This window comes from Cucurbita maxima, unplaced genomic scaffold (assembly GCF_002738345.1).
Source record: "Cucurbita maxima cultivar Rimu unplaced genomic scaffold, Cmax_1.0 Cma_Scf00048, whole genome shotgun sequence".
Classification (NCBI taxonomy): domain Eukaryota; kingdom Viridiplantae; phylum Streptophyta; class Magnoliopsida; order Cucurbitales; family Cucurbitaceae; genus Cucurbita; species Cucurbita maxima.
The window spans coordinates 580812-592977 of record NW_019272064.1 but is presented as its reverse complement, the minus strand read 5'-3'; the positions used below and the strand labels follow the sequence as shown (position 1 = coordinate 592977).

Sequence of the window (12166 nt, the reverse complement as noted above, 5' to 3'; positions counted from 1 at the left end):
TTGATATTATCCAATAAGATTATTATTTAATTTAAAATTGGCTTTAAATTATCTAAATTAAATTATTATTTCCCAAAAAAATATCAATTTATGGCTCAAATAATAATTTATGTTCCTTCCAAAATTTGTTCCATTAATGGATATAAATTTGGATTTTCTGCTGTAATGTTTTTTTTTTAATTCCTAAAGAGATTTTTGATTAGGAAACACGTTTTTTCCAAATTAAAATCGTGCCCTTCTCAAGCAAGGAATAACCTACACGCGCTTCCAGTTGCGCGTGAGCGCGTGGGCGCAACCACCAACGGACTCGATGTGTGGAAGGAAGGGTATCTTCTTGTTTCCTCTTTCCCCAGATAATATATATATATATATATAATGAACGGCCAGTCTTACAAGTTCGCGTCTAATTTGGCTCGCTGTTACTTTGATGGTCAATCTTGTTCCTGAAGATGGCGAAGCCATTGATGGCTATGGTATTTCTTCTTTGCTTCTTTGCTCTCCATTCTGCCAATGATTCCTCTTATCGTTCCCTTGAGTACTCGATTCTCCCTCGCGCTCTGTCTGACCAGAAGTCCTTGTGCTCTCAACTTGTTCAACCTGCTGGCTATCCTTGCGCGGAGCATCAGGTACTGTGCTTCTCTCATCTCGGTTCTGATTTTTTGGTTGATTGGCTAGTGGAAGTAGTGGATTAGGAATTGTTTGTGGATGTTAGTGTTCATTGCTCTGTTTTGACTGGTGAAACTGGAGTGGATTTAGTCAACTAATTGGCTCTAATGCTTCTTGTTTGAGAGTTTTTTTTTCTCTCTCTCTCTCTCCTGAGGTGCGAATGATGGAATGATTTTTAATTTAATTCTTAGATTCGATGTCCGTTCTGGTTTGATTTGTTTCTGTCGAGTTTCTGGATAGTCCGATGCGTTTGTATTCTTCTTTGTGTTCATGATGGAAAGTATGAGTACAGAGATAATACGCGAAGGAAAATGACCGTATTGGCTTGATTTTATCAAATTTTCATTAGCTATTCGGAGGCTCAAGCATTTGTAGCATATATTGGATGATGAAAGTGAACGATCATGAGTTTATAATCAAGAAATACTTGGTATGAGGCCTTTTGGGGAAGACCAAAGCAAAACCATGGGAACTTATGCTCAAAGTGGATAATATCATACCGGAGAATCATGTTCAAGACAGCGTATACATATGTATCTTTAAATAGTATCTTCTTTTTATCACTCTCTTGAATTCTGAGGAATGCTATTCATTATTGCAGACCGGGATGATGAATTGTGGTTTTAGTGGCGTACTTAATTACGGTTGTGCATTACTGACGGACGTGATTTTGTTATAAATTTCTTAGATACAAACGAAGGATGGATTTTTATTGGGTCTTCAACGTGTATCTTCATGCGATGGAGATTTGGAAAAGCAAAAGGGCCCTCCAATTTTGCTACTCCATGGACTGTTCATGGTGAGTCTTCCTACAGTTTTGCAACTGTATTTGTAAAATTACTTTACTCTTTATGGTTCAACCCTATCAGCGATAGTTCGAAAGTTTTCAAGGTTGCCTGATATTTTGATTATACGATTGAGACTTATCTCGTTTCTTTGAAATTTTCAACTGCATCATTTCTACAAATTCCAGTTAGATGATTAGTTTTCAAGAAAAAGTAATTATGGTTTTCTTTTAGGTCAGTATTAACCTTAAACTTCTACAGTCCAATTGTTCAAACATGCCTTCGAGTTCGCTTAAAGAATGGTATCGTAAGATGAATGACATAAAGGCTCCAGGAAAATTTTTAGCCAAGAAAGTATCTTATACTTCTGTCTTTCTCTGTATCTTTGTTTTTCTTTTTTTTCCTTGTTATTCTTCTCCCTTCTGTTTGCTGCACATTTCAAAGCATTTTGAAACATGGATTGTGAATTTTGAATAATCTGTAGACTGGGATCATTCTTACAGATAGGAGTTCCAACTACTAGCTTTTTATTTCTTTCATTGCCTGAACTGGTGCTCGTGCAGGGTGGCGATGCATGGTTCTTGAATTCTGCAACAGAATCTTTAGGATTTATCCTTGCAGATAATGGATTTGATGTGTGGATAGGAAATGTGCGTGGAACTCGGTGGAGTCACGGGCATACATCCCTATCAGAGGATGAGAAGGTACTTATAGATTACTTGATTATAATATGCCTAAGGTGGGTAAGATGCTAATTAAATGCAGAGTTAGAATGTATTAATAGAAAATTTCTTCATTGTATTATGTGTATATTGGATGTATCTAGAAAGTTATATAACATACAAACATGCTGCTGCTCATCCATGCTAAATGTGTTGATCTATGTGTTGAGGTGGAGAGTGTCATACAGTTAATTTTGGAGGTTCAAACAAATTTGAGTGAGTTTTTTCGGAGTTTTGCAGTTACATGACAGATTATATTTAAGAACTATTTGTTTCATGCTAACTGTGTTCATTTGCTAAAACCTATTTTGTGTCGAACCTCTGCACTATATTGACAGTAATTTTAACATAAGTTGAACATGTTTAGTTTCTGGCTATGTCTTTGACTCTAGCATATTCTGATTGTAGGAGTTTTGGGATTGGAGTTGGGAAGAGTTGGCTTTGTATGATCTTGCAGGCATGATTGACTACATAAATCCATTGACAAAGAGGAAAATTTATGTTGTTGGGCACTCACAGGTCTCATATACCCTCTTTTATAAGATTCTTTGTTGAGGATTGTTGGGAGGGAGTCCCAAGTTGAGCTAATTTAGGGAATGATCATGGGTTTATAGTGAGGAATACGTCTCCATTGGTATGAGGCCATTTGGGGAAGCCCAAAGCAAAGCAACGAGAGCTTATGCTCAAAGTGGATAGTATCATACCATTGTGGAGAGTCGTGATTCTTAACATTCTTTATCTGAAATCTTTTATCGTTGCTTTTGTGCCATCTTTTGTCTTTTTTCGCAGGGAACAATTATGTCTTTTGCTGCTCTTACCCAGCCAGACATAGCCAAGAAAGTTGAAGCAGCTGCTCTTTTAAGTCCCATATCGTACTTGGAGCATATCACTGCTCCATTAGTACGTCTAATGGTTGACACACATCTTGATACGGTATTCCTGGCTTGTTATTGTGTAATTAGCATTGTTAAATGTATTATTACTGGTAATAAGCTTGTTCCTATATTTTTCTCGGCAGATAATTCTTGCCGCGGGATTTCATGAACTCAACTTTAAAAGGTTGTCATCCTATGCTATGTCCAATTTTGATTTTGCAATTGGTTGCATTTTTTAGCTTCAGTATAATTCATAACACTAATGTCTATCTTTTGTTCCCTACTTCAGCGATTGGGGAACAGCCCTTTTAGATGATCTTTGTGATCGGCTCGTTAACTGCATCAATGTTCTAAGTTCAATAACAGGTTCTCTAAATGCAAAGCACATCATGTTTCTTTCTCTTTTCTTATTTTCCTTCTGTTTGGCTTCCAATCCAGATAGGAAATTCTTGCTACTTTTTGATTATTTAGTAAATTGTCTAGCAATTCAAGAAATGGACTACCTACTAGCTAAGCTTCCATTTTTTACTCTCATGCATATCTGCATTTTCATCCATTTTGTTGAACTTAACTTTATATACATCTTTTTCAGAATTTAAATGCCCTTGGATGGGAAAATTTCAATTATGGTACTTAAAAAAATGTCATGATTCAATGATTATTGATGTCAGGATTGTCATGTTTCTTTTTGTTGTCGAAAAAATTTGGGTCACAACTAGAAAAGAAACTCGATAATGAGTTTTTGATTGGAAAGACTACAAAATGTTGCTTTGTTCTTTATAGGAAAATATCAAATTTGAATGTTCAATCTATTCAATTGCAGACGTTAAATTTTCTAACAAGGCCTTCTTATAATGTGGCAGGTGAAAATTGTTGCCTTAATGGTTCACGGTTCGACTTATTTTTCGAATACGAACCACATCCATCATCAGCAAAAAACTTGCACCATCTTTTCCAAAGTACGCTCTGCAGTATCCTCTTTAGCTTCATGTTCTATTATACTAAGACTTCGATGAATCTATAAGTTTTTCACTTGCACATCTGTTGGGAAGTTACTTTTAGTGGTCCCTTGTGAAGTCTAATATAGATCCTTAAAACATTTGATTGTGAAACTTTGTGAGACTACTCTTGGGAAGTTACTTTTAGTGTTCCCGTGAGACTACTCCATAAAGGGATTTCCATATGCTCTTTAATCTCTTTCCTGAGCGACTTTTCATCTCCAATAAATCCCTCGCTTTCCAGTTTTCATCAACTTTGTCTCTAATTAAACCACCCCTCCAGCTGCTCAAGAAATTCCAGAATCATCATCCCCTTATAAAAGCCCGAGGATCCTCCCATCCTTGATTGAATTTCTACTACCTTCCCTTTCCACCCTTCCCCTGTTCCTTTAAATCAAAGCTCCAATTTTTGCTTGACTTTTTAAATCTTCTTATTTCGTTTCACGTTTGCTAGGTGCAAACAACATGACCAAATGTGAGATTGGGAGGAGAACGAAACACCTTTTATAAGAGTGTGGAAACCTCTCCATAGCAGACGCGTTTTAAAAACCTTGAGGGGAAGCCCGAAAGGGAAAGCCCAAAGAGGACAATATCTGCTAGCGTTGGACTTGAGCCATTACACCAAACTTCGGTTATTATTCCAAGCTGTTTTCTAACGCGAGTCATCTTTGTCGTATCGTAATAAAGTGAGAACATTATTAATGATTTAGGATCAGTTTTTCTGTTGTTAAATCTGTTGATACGATAGAATTTGAAAGAAGAAGAATTAAGCAAGAATGTATTCTGACGTCCATTTCAAAGATTTGGAGATAGTGCTATTTGTCTCTAACTGCCGTATTACCGAACTGACAAAACTGTTAGGAATCACAACTCTCCACGATGGTATAATATTGTTCACTTTGAGCATAAATTCTTATGGCTTTGCTTTGGGTTTCCCCAATAGGTCTCGTACCAATGGAGTATGTTTTGAGGACCAATCCTCAACAAAAACTTCTCCTTAAAAGAAAAACTGATCCTAAACCATCACTAGTATCCTCACTGAAATTGAATTACTGGTTTGAAGAAGTGTTATAGATTACAAATCAATAACTTGGTTTGGAGTATGTTTTTCTCCTCTTGGGGGGGAATGGGAAGCTGTTCGACATGGCTGATTTTACTGCATTCCTTTTCTTTTACCAGTGATCCGCAAGGGTACTTTTTCCAGGTATGACTATGGATTGTTTAAGAATCTGAGAGTCTACGGTCAAAGGAAGCCTCCTGCATTTGATCTCAGCCATATTCCTAAGTCCTTGCCACTGTGGATGGCGTACGGGGGCAGCGACGAGTTGTCGGATTGGACAGATCTGCAGCATACGATCAAGGAGCTGAAGTCGGTACCAGAATTGGTTTACCTTGAAAATTATGGCCATGTGGACTTCATTTTGAGCATGAAAGCGAAGGAAGATGTGTATGATCCTATGATCAAATTCTTGAAATCCTTCGGAAAGTCAGGTAGTTTGTAAAATACAAAAATTAGTTCTGGTTAATGTTATTCATTGTAAATATGTGTTGATGTATGGGGAGTTAAATGTTGTATTTATGTATTAGTTCTTGAACTTTTTACAAACTCAAGAAAAAGAAAATTAAAGAAAATGATTTAATTGTCAGCCCGGTAGTGGCCAACTAAGGCCTCCACATGCAGGCATCGAGTATGGAGATAGCGGTCGAAATCCTTCTTGGGGAAACGTGGATACACTTCTTGATAAGGGAATCCGCGGACCAATGAGGGATGACCATAATAAGGTTTATAAATCGTTTTCTGATGTCATTGAAGGCAAAGATGGAAGATTTCGAAAAACTCTACTTGGCAAATGGGTCGATTATTAAGGACGTTTTATGATTGTTGTAGGTCCCTCACTTTCATTACATCAATGTGGATTGTCTAGCGAGACAATATTTTGTAACCAAGAAAAGTGCATTGTTCTTGAGTTTCTTTTGTCTCATTGATGCTTGTCCTCTAAATTATAACTCAAATTCACTTGTTTTTCTTTATATGTATTAAAACTCAAACGTGTTAAAGTGCAGCTTTATTTAATCACATAAATCTTGTCTTCCTTACTATTTTTTTTTTTAAATAAAGATATACGATTTAAATAAGCATCGTTTAGATTGAGAATAAACTCCTAAATTATGAGTTATTATGAACATAATTTAACGAGATATAGATATATATATATATTAAAAACAAAAGAAAAAAATCAAAAACACATGATGCTTGAAGTTCGTAATTTTCTAGGTAGTAGAGGGACAAGTGACATGGAATCTCTCACCACAACCAATAGACCGTTTCCTAATCTCATCAATGAAGTGTTTGAAATTTCTGTCGGAGGACCCACCTTCAGCCACCGCCTTCTCCGCCGCCATTTGCCGCTCCACAGCCTTCTGTTTTATCTCCACCGCCTTGGGTCCTACCATGGCTTCTCTCAGGCACTTCTCAATCTCATCTCTTTTGATTACTCTGTCTTCTCCGACTCCACGAGACAGGCGGAGACCGACGCCGAAGACATCGACGAGACACTTGGCGTTGGTGAGCTGATCCCCCCACTGCGGAAACGCCACCACCGGCACGCCGGAGCTTATCGCCTCCACGGACGAGTTCCATCCACAATGCGTCATGAAACATGCCACCGATGGGTGTGATAGTACTCGTTCTTGTGGACTCCATTGAACCACCTTCCCTCTCTCGCCGGCCTCTTCCATGAACTATAATAGAACAAGAAACAATATGAATAAAAATTGAATTCATGGTAATCTATTGGTTTAATTTTTGTTTGTTTTGGTGTTTTTTTTTTTTTTTTTTTTTTTGTTGGGTCTAGGGTGATGTTTGTGTTAGGAATCATGACTCTCCATAATAGTGTGATATCGTTCATTTTGAACCTAAACTCTTTTGGCTTTGTTTTCGGCTTTACCCAAAAGGTCTCATACTAATGGAGAATGTATTCCTTAAAACCTATGATCATCTTTTAATTAGCGGATGTAAGACTCCTCTTTTTAATGATCCTTAACAATTTTCCGCGAACAAAGTACATCATGGAGTCTCCTTTCAGGTCTATGTAGCCCTGAACAACTTTCACTTAATCGAGATTCAAATCCTTTCTCTAGAGCCCTCAAACAAAGTATAACATTTGTTTGACACTTGAGTAAGTTTTGATTATACTTTCGAGACTCCCAACTTCTTTGTTCGACATTTGAGGATTTTATTGACATGACTAAGTTAAGAGCATGACTTTGATACCATGTTAGGAATCACGACCCCCACAAATGATATAATATTATCCACTTTGAGCATAAGCTTTCATGACTTTACTTTTGGCTTTCCCGAAGACTTCATATGAATAGAGATGTATTCCTTACTCATAAACCTATAATCAACCCCTTAATTAGTTGATGTGACCACTATAGAAAATTTTACGAACCTCTTTGGGAAGGACATGGCACCTGACCTCAAGATTTGGAGCCGGAGGTTTCAAAACCCACAAGAAACAAAACCCAGAATTCAAGAGTCCATAAGCAATCTCATCAACCTGTTCTTGTTTCAAATACACCAGGCTTCCAAACGACACGTAAACCACCGACCCTTTTGGCTTCGAGTCGAGCCACTCCATACACTCATCAATTCTCAAGAAATCACCAGAAATACTAGTTTTGATTTCATTACAATTCTTGAACAACGGCCCCACCGTCTTAATGGGAAAAATTTTCGACATGTATTCAACGATCTCAGCCTCGAGCTCTTCGAAAGTGTCGATCAATATACAGAAGGGGTTCGAGAGGTACAAAAATTGATCCAAAATGGTCTTTCCAATTGTATGATAAATGTCGTTGGGAAGCAAGAAGCTTGGGATTTCATCGTACTTCAAAAGCGGCAAACAAGGCAGCTGAATGTCGAGATTTGGTTGGGTTTCCGATGGGAAGGGGACAGAGCCATGAAAATGGTGATAATAAATGGATAACACAGCCAATGATTGGACCCATAAGACGGCGGAGGAGATTCCGAGGTGGTCGGCCACGTTACACACCCAAGGCACAAAAGGGTTGCCAATAACGCAGGCGACCGGTCGGTTTTCTTTGGTTTGGTTTTTCAAGATTTGGAGAAGTGAAATTTCGCCTAGTCGCCGGAGCTGCGGCATGTATTGGTCGAAGGAGATGGCGGGGCTGGTGTCGGTGAGGCCGTCGTCGAAGAATTCAAAGCGGAGGAAGCCATTGCCAAGAGGCGTTGGGTTGTCGGAGATGCTACCGGCGTTTTTCATTCTGCAACCGGCGTTGGCGGTGGTGGAGAACGTGACGAGAAGGCCGGTGGCAGCTAGTTTTTTGCCGAGGCGGAGCATGGGGTTGATGTGGCCTTGGCCGGGGAAGCTGACGAGGAAGACATGGGGGAGGGAATCCATGGAAGTCATGTTGGAGGGTGGAATGATTGATGGGTTGCACTTATATAACGAGAAAGTGCCGATCAACGATCACACCTAAATTGTCTAGACATAAATTCTCGTGTTTTTACTTTCGAACATTTGAAATCATTCAAAAAAATCTACCCACTTTGAGTCACGGGAGCTTCCTCTTCATCCCTATACACATCTGATATCTTCTGTTAACATCCTAATAACGCATGAGCAAGGATCACACTTGTTTATATTAAATCAGAGAAAACGATAAGGTCATCTAGATAAAACACAAACGAGCATCACTAAATTTCTCTCTACCACTCACGTAGTTGATTTGAATATGTAGCTTGATAGATAAGACTATAAATTTTGATTAATCGTCGTTTTTTTGGAATACCGTTTCTTGATTTCTTCCAAATGAATGAACAAAAACAAAGCGTTCGATTGAAGATAAGGTTGATGAAAGAAAAGTATGATGGGGAAACCAAAGGCATAAGGACAAGAGCAAAAAAAAACAAAGAATTGGAAAGAACAAAGAGCAATACAAACCCTTTTGTGATGGTAAAAATATATTGGAAATGTCAAATCTTATCCAAAGTTCCATAGGATGCTAACAAATGGCAAAATTTACAGCCTCAGCATCAGTATCATTTCGATTGTCACGTAACAGCCCAAGTTTACCTCTGATAGATATTGTTCGTTTTTGTTCGTCATGTATTGTCGTCAGTCTCATGGTTTTTAAACACATTTACTAGAGAGAGGTTTCTATACTCTTATAAGAAATGCTTCGTTCTACTCTCCAACCGATGTGAGATCTCACAATAGGACTTTGAGGGTCCAGACTAACGACAAGAAAATGAGTTACAAGTTATGTTAACCAATGTGGAGTTAACCATCGGGGTGTTACCATACATATTTTTCATGCCGTCTTCTCTCTTTTATTTTTTGTGTTCTTTAATAATTATAGAAGTAAAACTGAGCCATTAATCTTTAAAATGATAATTAAATCATTTTATGCCGGTTGAGCGGTTCGAATTGACGGATTGAGTATACAAATCTAAGTTTTACTTCTCAATGCCTCGAAAAAGATGTTTTTGTATAAAGACAAAAGTGTGGAGATAAAATGATGTGTCTATGTTTGGACATAGGAATGACATCTGAGCATTGATAATACCTGGCAATGCTAGCGGTGGACTCAAGGGTGTGGAAACCTCTCCCTAACACCTAACAAGAGCGAGGTTGACGGCGGTACAAGCTAAAGCAGAACATATCTCCACATTCCACAATCAAACCCTGTGCCTCTCACATGCGAAGCAAGCGCTCTACTATATGAGCTACACCCTCATGTATTGGTTGATTGATACAAAACATTTTATAATATTCTTAAAGCAAAACTTCTCGCTCCAGTTTCCAAATAATATTAAATTTATTTTTGATATAATAATCTTAGCCAATTGAATCTAACAACTCTCGTAAAACTTCTTTGAGATTTAAATCACTCCACAAACAAAATCGATCATGTTAAATTTAAATAATTTTAAGCAGACAACTTAAACTACATATAATTACAAAGAAATTTAACATTTAATTAAAAGAAAGTACCATCCGTTTTTTTACTACATTTTCTAAGTTTATATTAGAAAGACAACATATATGACCTTATATAACCTTAAAATAAAACTCTTGATCTTCTGGGATATATTTTAAAGGTTGTAATATTCATATTTTATGACCATAATTAGTGATCGGTAAATGTAATATTAAAGTAAATAAATGTAATGTTCATATTTTATGACCATAATTAGTCTTCGTGTAAATGTAACATTAAAATAAATAAATAATTCAAATTTTTTAACCATCCAAAAATAAATGAAATTCATTTTTTTTTAAATTTTATATTACATAATTGAGATGTTTCCGGTCTATCATTTTTTTCTAATATTTATTTATATAAAAATACTGTTAAATTAAAGCTTTTGATTATAGAAATTAAAAAACCAAACTCTCTCTACAATGGTATGATATTGTCCACTTTTAGCATAAGCTCTCATGGCTTTGTGAGCTTCGCAGAAGGCCTCGTACTATGATAGTATTCCTCAATTATAAACTCGTGATCAGTCCCTGAATGAGCGAACGTGGAACTCACTCCCAACAACCCTCAACAATAACTTTTCATTTCTATTTAAAAAAAAATTAATTTAAGAAAATTTTTAAAACGTTTTGAAAACATGCTTTGTTTTGGGGATTGCTTATATAAAGGTGAAATTTGAAAGGACGAAAACTGTGAAATACATATGATGAAAGTGGTCGATGAGATGTGTGGCTCATTTGTGGCCATAACTCATACCTACTCCATTCCAGATATTAAACACATGATACTCACTAACTCAAATAAAATATTCATATAAATCCAAACGCTATTCATCTTTCGATTGATGGTTTGAATTTATTGTCGTCAGCCTCACGGTTTTAAAACACGTCTATTAGTGAGAATTTTTCTCATCATGTTTCGTTCTCATCTCTAACTGATGTGGGATCTCACAATCCACCCTCTCCTTAGAGTCCTGCGTCCTTGCTGACACAGTGTCAAGTGTCTAGCTCTGATACCATTTGTAACTGTCTAAACCCACCATTAGCTGATATTGTTTTATTTGGACTTTCTCTTTTGGGTTTCCTCTCAAGATTTTAAAACGAGTCTACTAGAGAGAGATTTTTACACTCTCTCTAGTGGGATCTCACATGTTGTTTGTAGAATATGATGACCCACGAGCTTAAATTTATGTTCACTATATACAAATCATGGCAATGACTACGTCCTGCATGAATATGATGACCCACGAGCTTAAATTTATGCTCACTATATACAAATCTTGGCAATGACTACGTCCTACATGTCTTGATGAAGGCGACGTATCTGCCAACATCTAGGTTGGCTATGTGATGGAACAAAGACGAGCATGAATGAGAGAGAGAAAAAAAAAACGTGAGGGATAAAAACCCTTGTACAACTCTACTGTTAAACATGGACCCTAAACTTGCACTAATCACCAAGATAACAATTTAATATTTAGCCTTCCAACGCTAAGTTTAAACCTATGTAATTTGACTGATTGAACTCAGTCTCGTTGCCACAACTTGACTGATTGAACTCAGTCTCGTTGCTTCTGTCCTTTTTACGGTCTCATGGCTGAGCTACTGAACCTCACAGGACGAGGGAAACCTGTAGTTGCTGATCTGTTCCAGGTTGATCAGAGGTTCGGCTTGCTTCTTCCCCAATAGCTTAGTTAGTAAAGCAAAGGACTCAAAATCCTCGTATTACCGGTTCAAATCTGGTATGAAAATACCTTGTTGTTCAATTAGGGAGAGAGAGCGAAGCAAGTAGTGAAAGTAAATTCATTAGCTGCTTATAATAAGAATACTTGAGGCTAGGTTGTTAGGAAGTTCATTCTAGTCTTGTAAGGTTAACGAGTTACTTGGGGAACTCTTCACAAAAGTCCTTTGTTTTCTAATAACATCGAAGTCTAGTTCAGCAACAAACTTTTTCACTTCAACTTCACCTACTAATCGAACTATCTTGTCTTTCTTACTGCGCCTTCCACTCTAGAATTGGTACCTCGCAGAAGAGTCCAGACCTATGCATCTAGAGTCAGAACCAGAGTCCGGGTCTGATTTACCTCGTGAAAGAATAAAGAGAGGCCC

General features: G+C 37.3%; 2 protein-coding genes across 3 annotated transcripts; one reads left to right on the top strand and one right to left on the bottom strand.

Moving 5' to 3' along the window:
* The first annotated feature begins 390 nt into the window (after window positions 1–390).
* LOC111470951 (triacylglycerol lipase 1) lies at window positions 391–5989 on the top strand. 2 transcript variants are annotated; one of them, XM_023116612.1, is made up of 10 exons: window positions 391–626; window positions 1355–1465; window positions 2015–2155; window positions 2582–2692; window positions 2963–3106; window positions 3192–3232; window positions 3338–3414; window positions 3912–4007; window positions 5226–5537; window positions 5728–5989. In XM_023116612.1, exons 1-10 carry the CDS (start codon window positions 450–452, stop codon window positions 5910–5912), a joined length of 1395 nt encoding a protein of 464 aa, XP_022972380.1. In that variant the 5' UTR covers window positions 391–449; the 3' UTR covers window positions 5913–5989. The 2 variants fall into 2 exon arrangements, with proteins under 2 accessions (XP_022972380.1, XP_022972381.1); XM_023116613.1 differs by having other exon boundaries at window positions 392–626; window positions 5702–5750.
* Window positions 5990–6255: 266 nt separating this feature from the next.
* LOC111470949 (gallate 1-beta-glucosyltransferase-like) lies at window positions 6256–8625 on the bottom strand. The gene is made up of 2 exons (XM_023116610.1): window positions 7502–8625; window positions 6256–6788 (listed from the first exon to the last, which is right to left on the bottom strand). The coding sequence occupies exons 1-2, from the start codon at window positions 8480–8482 to the stop codon at window positions 6318–6320; spliced, it is 1452 nt and encodes a 483-aa protein (XP_022972378.1). The 5' UTR covers window positions 8483–8625; the 3' UTR covers window positions 6256–6317.
* Window positions 8626–12166: the final 3541 nt, after the last annotated feature.